At 22.2% G+C, this 8700-nt stretch overlaps 2 protein-coding genes across 2 annotated transcripts in view; both read left to right on the top strand.

The window, feature by feature from the left end:
• The first annotated feature begins 3800 nt into the window (after window positions 1-3800).
• On the top strand, window positions 3801-4454 carry LOC112595045. The gene is made up of 2 exons (XM_025340120.1): window positions 3801-4139; window positions 4195-4454. Exons 1-2 carry the CDS (start codon window positions 3936-3938, stop codon window positions 4396-4398), a joined length of 408 nt encoding a protein of 135 aa, XP_025195905.1. The 5' UTR covers window positions 3801-3935; the 3' UTR covers window positions 4399-4454.
• Window positions 4455-6245: 1791 nt separating this feature from the next.
• LOC112594934 overlaps window positions 6246-8700 on the top strand; it is a 6739-nt gene continuing 4284 nt past the window's right edge. Inside the window, exons 1-3 of the mRNA XM_025339952.1 lie at window positions 6246-6349; window positions 7172-7246; window positions 7623-8694. Coding sequence (XP_025195737.1) covers window positions 6305-6349; window positions 7172-7246; window positions 7623-8694 — 1192 coding nt within the window. The 5' untranslated portion in view covers window positions 6246-6304. The remainder of the gene's footprint in view (window positions 6350-7171; window positions 7247-7622; window positions 8695-8700) is intronic.

Here is an 8700-nt window from a genome sequence, read left to right on the forward strand (position 1 = left end):
TTTAAATGGTATTTTTTTTTAAATTACATTTTTTTAGACTATACCAAAGACTAATTATTTCCGTTTATAGAATTTTTACATTAAAAAATGATAATGAAATCTATAACAGTCATCCGACTATTAATCTTCTACACACATTTTTATAGTTACTTATATTATATTAAATTGGTCACTTAATTAAAAACTAAAATCGAAAGTAAAATTATAAAATTATTGGAAATGTTTATTATATTATATTTTGAACTTTTAAAGAAGGAGTGTAATATAACTAAAACATTTTGTCTTCTTTTTTCTCGAAAACATAGCTAATATAAATTTATAATAACTACATACTTACTGTATATATAAATCATATTATACGTCTTATACATAAGCTTCGAATTTTCATTTATGACTTAAATAAATTAATAACATTTCATTATGTTTATACATTTACATAATGTTGGTTTATACTATATATAGTACATACTGAATATTTTTTTTTTTTACAATTTACATAATTTATTAAATGAACTTAATTCTCTTAAGTTGTTGGTTATTTCATCGGTATTTCCTCAAAATCTAATTTAATTTTATCATGTTTAAATACAATTTTAAGTCTATTCTATTAACTTAACAATAAAAATAAGCTTGAAATTTAAATTAATTAAATATGACACTAATTTTATTGAAACTGTGTTCATATGTTTTGTATTGACTTTATTATCAGTAAGCTATATGTTTATTGCAGAGCACCTGTTAGCTTACACATACTCATTATGCATTGTTTTTTTTTTTTTTTTTTATGATTAATTGATCGTTCTAGTTTCAACTATAGACGTAATTAGCTATAATTACTAATTAAAAACTATTTATTGATGTTATATCATTGTCAACAAATTATCTACCTGTTTGAATAATAATTGTAAAACGTATCTTGTTAAACAATATTTTATATATTCAAATATTTTTATTTTAGTAAAATAATAAAAAAAATATTTATTTTTAGTAACTATGCATACACTTTTACAACTATATTAAATAATCGTCACCTAAGTAAAAGTTTTATACAAATATTACTTTAATTATGTACTTACAAACATTAGTGTACAGGGCTGTGAATATAATACCATGGATATTTTTAAGATAACTTAAAAATGCCATATGAACATTATAGAAACGTGTAAGGAAAAATATTTTTTTCCATTTATATATAAAAATTTAATTTTAAAGTACATGTTAACATAATAAACATAAACGATCGATTTGTTGATTAATTAAGAAGTCGTATAAATATATAATTAAACATAATAATTAAAAAATATTAACTATATATATATGCATTATTTTTAGGGTTTTTAGGGAAAATCTTTATTTTTAAATTATTATTTTACTCTGAATATTAATAAAAAACCAGTATTAACTAGTAGATATTTTATTTAATAAATAATAATTGTGCAACATTTAAGCTAATGTAGTTTTTTTTTTTTATCAAAACTATAATTAACAATATGTAGGTAAAAAAAAAAACATTGTTTTCATTTTTCATACAAAATATATATATAATATTTATATATTATCAAACAATATATGAAAAAAATATCTACCTTATACTCTTAAGTATATAAAATGTTTAAATATCTAAGATAGAATAATTTTAATAATAAGTAATGTATTATCTGGTTTTATTATATTACTATGTTAATACTATTATTATATAATACCATTAAATCACAAATTACGAATATAGTCAAAATTATAATAAATAAATTAAATTTAACTATTTAATTAGTTTTACTATTGTTTTAAATTACTCATTTTACTCTACAACTGTATGAATTTTAGTTTTAATGATAACTAATTATTCTTAAATATTTTTTCTTTAACAATAAAATAATAGAATAATTATTTATAAGAAAACTTGTATCATTAGAAAAAAATTATTCAATTCAAATTATTTAAAGTATTCCGCCTTACTTGTTGAAATTAATGAAAATAAGAAAATTTTGAGTTTTCAAAATTTAAACTTTCAAACTTTGAATACAATACAAACCAGATTATTTCGTGAATATGACTGCACACCAGTGCACTTAGGGTTATGTACTAAGTACAATTACACCAGGTTATGTATAAGTGCGATAATAGTTTAAACATTTCAATGTATATTTGGTTAATAATGTTAAACAACTGCATAATTATGAGTTATCGAAGCTCTGTGGTACATACATATGTGTATACTGTAAATGTAATTATTATTTTATTTTTATTTTTCAACAGTACATTCTAATAAAACAATTGAACATGTTTATCATTTTTAATAGTTTATTGTAGTATACATTTTAACTGAAACAAGATTGTTATGTAAATGTTCAGTGAAATATCATAAAAAATGTTTCACTATATTTTAAACAACTTAAATATATTCATAGTTTTAATCAATAATATTATTATAATGTAAGAAAACAATATTTATCTTTTAGAAGACAATTTATGTAGGTACTTAATTATTGTAAATACCCATCAATATATCTATTATATAAATTATACTATGTTGGTATAACTAATGAACTTTGGATGATTAAAAATGTGAGTTGACACTATCATTATGATACCCTGTAGGAAATATTATTTTTAATCATATATTAGATTAAAATATAATGAATATATTTTGTTAAACATTAATTAAATATGTGTTCTGATACGACGACATTAAGAATTCCAAACTCCGACAAATGTGTATTAAGTGGTCAACAATAGATATTTTATAATATCAATTAAAATACAAAATGTTCATTGCACATTACAGGTTATTATTTTCGTTTATTCAATTACAATATTATTTATTGGGTATAATATGACGTAATATTTGACCACAATCACCAAATAGTTTTGAAGTCAAGCACTATCCAGCGTTGATTCTTGGATTAGTGACCCCCCCCCTCAAAGGTTCTTAGTGATGAAGTCATGTCCCACATGCGTAAACACGTGTTCCAAAGACCTAAAATACAGAAAATCCCGTAGCTATTGCTCGAAATTGTCGAAGTTTAATTATAGAAAATCAAAATATTATTACATTTTTAAAACCATTTAATATAATATTAACATTTGATACTGTTATGAGAATGTTCACTCTTAATTACACATTATATAAGCATGTTTAATAATAAAATGTATTCATCTTTTTAATACTTTTATCCTACGCCAAGAAAAACTAACTTTTGCCGTTTTCTAAACTTTAAAGAATACATTTCCATTTGTCTTAGAACATTTTTTCAGTTTTATTTTAATTGATATTGTATAATATATTATATTCTGAATAGAATCTGGATTAATTTATTATACTGTTTAATCATTTCAGCTTTAAATCATTTCAAACTCGCTGAGTTAACTTTTGAAATATTTTGACATACATATTGGTATTTTTTGTTAAAATAATGTTTTTTTTTTTAAATATTTTATAAATAAATTGAAGTTAAAATAACATATAAATATTAAATATTAAATTACTTATACCTATACCTAGTATATTAGAATTTCTATATACATTTTTAAAACTTTAAAAAAATAAATCACAATCGAAACCGGCAATTAAAATAAACATACAAATAATAGTTTAAAATTTTGAAACAAAATGCACTGGATGTTGTAATGCATTATTACAACATACAGAACGTCAAATGATGGTTACGGCGTGCACGTACAATGGCAATTGAGTTGTGTATAATGTGCCTAATCGAATGCCTTTTACATAAATAAATACAGTCATGCATATTTTAAAATCAATGGTTCAAATAGCGTCTGCCGAAAATAATTATTCCACTAGAAGCATGTGTACGTTTGAATGTCGAAAAAACTGTTAAGTACATCAAACGTATTTTATACTCTTTTGAGCTTATAATATTATCATTTCTGTTTAATAAAAGTTTTCTTGATTTTTTTTTTTTTTTATATATATAATGAAATTTGTGTTAATTGTGTTTTTATTTATATGTTTACAATATGAGACTTCTCAGTATGAAATAAACTCACAGATTTATCGGCCATACCACAATAGATACTTACAGGCTATGTACAGTTATCCACAAACCGATACAGTATATACTCGTAGTGTCTATAGAAATGTAATACCGGAAATCAGGAGTAATATTATTCCAAAAAAGGTAAAATATTTTTTAATTATTTCAATAGAGATTAATTGAATTTATATTGCTTAAGCCAATAAATGTTGAACCAAATCCAAGTCAACCGAATGATATTCTGTCGAAATTAAAATTTATAATGATTCTATTGAGATATAATCAAGATCATTCGACCACTGATGAATCATCAAAGAAAGTGCAGGATGATCCAAATGCTGAAACCTACAAAGGAAAGTCTACAAAAAAAACGTTGGCATCTTTTAGATCAGCGTCCGTGTAAAATATATTAAGTAAAAATTTAATTAACTAAGTGATAACAAGAATATTAGGTAATAATATTGAAATTGTTCAAAATATTCGTTATCTAACAGATTATTATAACTGTATTATATACAATTGATACATACTTGTACGATAACATGAAAAAATTAACAAAAACTGTCATAAATAACTATAATTATTAAAAATTAAATGCAATCATTACTTTGTTCTATTTACTATAGTATTCTATGTATGTATATTTTATGTAAAATAAGATGAATTACAAAAACTGTTGATTTTCCAAAATGATTGAAAAATTGGAAATGCATTTTTTATATTATATCTATAAACCAACAAACGAATAATTTCTATAACATAAAATAAAAAAAATAATTTTTTTTAGTTGATCTATGAATTTTAACTGAAATTTCAATTTTTGATTAGAAAATTACCTACTGAGCTGTGTGAATATAGTGTTTAATAATTGTTTGGTTTGAAACCCTAATCAAAACTAAACATGCGACAAATGAAGGTTTCAAAATTTCAAATATAGTAGGTTTAGTTTTAATAATATTAAAACTAAACCTATGTATTCCTTTAAATAGTTTAAATAGAAAAGTTGTCAAAAAAATAATATCCATACTCTTAATAGTTAATTGTAATTTAAGTTTTAAATATCTTCAAATAATTCCTAAAAATGATCAATTAAATATATCATTATTAACCTCCGAAATTCTTATCTGACAAATTCACATTGTTTTACCTTTTATTATAACGATGATGTGATCAATATATTGGAAATAGTTTATTAGAATAAACTATTTTATGAACAAAATAATGTATTATCTGAAAAAGTTAGTTGTAAATGAATAAATACATTGTATGTTTTCTAACCAACATCAATTTGAAGTCAAGCGTAAAGAATACAGACTTCTTTTCAATTAAGTAAAGATACCATTTATGTATCTAATACACTTCAATTACAACAAACATCGTTTTTTTGTTGAAAATGTAAAAATTTTCATCAACAATAACTATTTAGGTATATCAATAGAAACTTACTATTTTTCTAATATTAATATATATATATATATATATATTTCACAAGTATATAACAGGTTTGAACTTTATTATGATAGTTATTATGTTTAAATAAAATAAAATAAATATATATATTATATATTATTATTAAAAAATAAACGTATTTAATACATATAATGGAAACATAAATGAATTTTAAGGTATAATAATAAATTGTTAGTGTGAACTGTTATACGAGTATTGATAATTTTTTACAATAAATTAGTATCAATGACATGACAATCAAGTTTATTTACAAGAAAATAGACGCATTACTCTATGGTTTATAAAATTATGAGTCGTAATGAAAGATTAATTATATACTTAATAATATGCATTTAAGTAATATTTACTATTTAGTGCATTTAACTTGTGTCTTAACTTTAAAACCATATCGATAATAAATCGTTATGTTCATTAACTTGTTTAAAAAAAAATTTATTTGCTTTTGTAAATATTTGTTTTTACTTCAATGGTTCGTTAAATTAACAATTGTGATAACACTTAAAATCATTTGTAGATTGATCACTAATAAAAAATATCAACTACAACTAACATTTAGATGGCAAATTGTTTAATTGTTAGTAGGTACTTAGTTCTTGGATAAACAACATAAGCGATATTATGCCATCGTTATTGTTGCCTTAGGAAGTTATATATTTGTATATATATGTAAATATAATAGCACCCAGATGACAGTGTTCAATAATTTGTACCTGATGTATAAAAATTGTAAATGGGAATTAAAATTGCATTACGTTACATACATAATATATAACTAATAGTCATATAAATCGTACAACGTCGTATGCCAAGTTTCTAATCAGTGAAGTAGAACGTTGAGAATGTTTCTCGTGCATATTTATTATATTACATTATCCATCATACAGGTATAATTTAAATTTATTTAAGATAATTTACCGCAATTATAAAATAATTATAAATTAACAATTTCTTTCTTTCTGATTTAAGTATAAATTTAATAAATTTATAAAAATTAGTACATTGTTTTAAATTGAACTTACCATCAGTGAAACTATTTTTTTAGTATAAAAATAAATGTGTTTAATAACAAATACATTTTACAATATAAGTAATACAAGCAAAAGATAGGTTCTTTACGTTATAACTAATTAAAATTTAATGATTTATTTTGAATATTAACAAATCATAAGAAAAATATTGTTTAGACATCTATGTTAATAATTACTGAAATATTTATTTTTTTTTATTTTACTTTTTTTAAGTTTAATGTCAATTATCTGTAGAATATTAAATTTATTATTTATACATACTTTTCATGTTTTTATATTAATTCAATAAAAATTAGTTATTTTAAGTCTCAGGTAATATAACAAATGTAAATAAATATCAATATACCTACTGATACAAATCACAAAGACTAATTTAAAAATAATAATACTTTATAACTCTACCTCAAAGAAATTGAAACTTAATAAGTGCCTAATTTTCGGTCATTAATTATTTTTTAGATTTTTATTTATTACATTTTGATAATATTAATTTTCAAATACCATATATTATAAATAAACATATTTATTTTTATCAATTAATATTTAATAGTGAATAATTAATACATTTATGATGTATGTATTAATAGTTATAAATGCAATAAAACTATAGATTAAATTAACGTGAGAAATTATCAAAAATAATGTTTTTAACGTTTTCATTCATTTTTTAATTTTTAGATATTATATGTCACCGGAGTTTCAGTTTCATGGAACTCTCCAAGTACAATATATTCATCTATAAACAGTAAATCGGTAAACATTAATTAAATTGTATATTGTATATTTTTATAATATTCATTTGAGAGAAAATATTAGGAAAATTAAAACAATGTTGAGCTTTTCTTTCAAAAATTCTATCGATATTTAAAAATAAAATAAGTTAACCCATAATTACTAATTGAGAAATGTTTTCAGATATCTAATATTTATAAATAGCTAATTTTTAAGTTTTTGTTTTTTTTTTTTTTTAATTGATCGTAAAACTCGTATATTATTCAAATTGTATAATTAAATTAAAAAAGAAATAATTTTCTTAGTTAAAAATACATTTTTAATCGATTATAAAATACTTTTAATTAGTTTTAAATTAAATTTCTTTTACTTTTGCATATTAATTTTTTATTTCAAGGTACCAGTATACAATGGACATTCTTCAACAATACGACCTTTTAGAATATTAGAAGACACATTAAAAATTCTTAACAAAAACCAAATTGATAATTTTGATACAGAAATTTCATCTAACAAAGGTTTAGGGCTAAATACAAATAAGATTCTTGTAAGCCAAAACAGTCAACTTGAAGGTAATAACGATGACAGCGTGTCGGAATACACAATTAATTATAATCAACCCTCTAAAATAAGTGGTGGATCTTCAAAATTTTCAACGAATACTACAAATTTTAAAACTTCTGTTAAGGTTAAGGAACCTGAATTATCAAATATTTATCATGGAACAAATAAAAATAGTGAAACAAGCCGTTTAAATGGCGTTACAAAATTGTATGAATCCAATAGTGCAGAAAGAGGTTTTAAATTGGGACAGTTAGGCATATTAAGTAGGTCAATAGGTGAAAATAATAAAAACATATCAGTTAAAGAAGAAAAAGAAAAAGGAGAAGTAGAATTTAGTGAATCGGTTGGATCTATAAGGGCTGATAGAAAAAATGATAGAACAATAGATAGGTTAGGTAATAAAGAAGGGGGAAATAAAAGTTTTAATGAATCAAAAAGATTAATAAGATTTGATAGGAAATATAACGGCAGAGCAGGTAAATCTAGTGGAGAAGAAGAAGAAGGAGGTATAAGGTTAAGTGGACCAAATGGATCTATAAGATTTGATAGACAAGATAAAGAAGGAGCAGGTGGATTTAGTGGAGAAGAAAAAGGTAGTAGAAGGTTAAGTAGCTCAATTGGATCTATAAAATTTGGTAGACAAAATGAAAAAGGAGTAGGTAAATCTAGTGTAGAAGAAAAAGAAAGTATAACGTTAAGTGGACCAAATGAATCTATAAGATTTGGTAGAAGACAAGATAAAGAAGGAGTAGGTGAATCTGGTGGAAAAAAACAAAGAGGTATAAGGTTTAGTGGATCAAAAGATTCAATAATATTTGATAATAGATCAGATGAAGCAGGTGGAACTGGTGGAGAAGAAGAAGATAGTGGAAAGTTTAGTGGCTCAATTGAATTTATAAAATTTGGTAGAC

The sequence above is a fragment of the Melanaphis sacchari genome, unplaced genomic scaffold, assembly GCF_002803265.2.
Source record: "Melanaphis sacchari strain LSU unplaced genomic scaffold, SCAv2.0 Contig24_pilon_pilon, whole genome shotgun sequence".
Lineage (NCBI taxonomy): Eukaryota > Metazoa > Arthropoda > Insecta > Hemiptera > Aphididae > Melanaphis > Melanaphis sacchari.

Coding starts and splice junctions, on each gene's coding strand:
- LOC112595045 (XM_025340120.1), top strand. CDS start 3,936: ATGAAATTTGTGTTAATTGTGTTTTTATTTATATGTTTACAATATGAG. Junction 4,140..4,194: donor GTAATATTATTCCAAAAAAG/GTAAAATATTTT, acceptor ATATTGCTTAAG/CCAATAAATGTTGAACCAAA.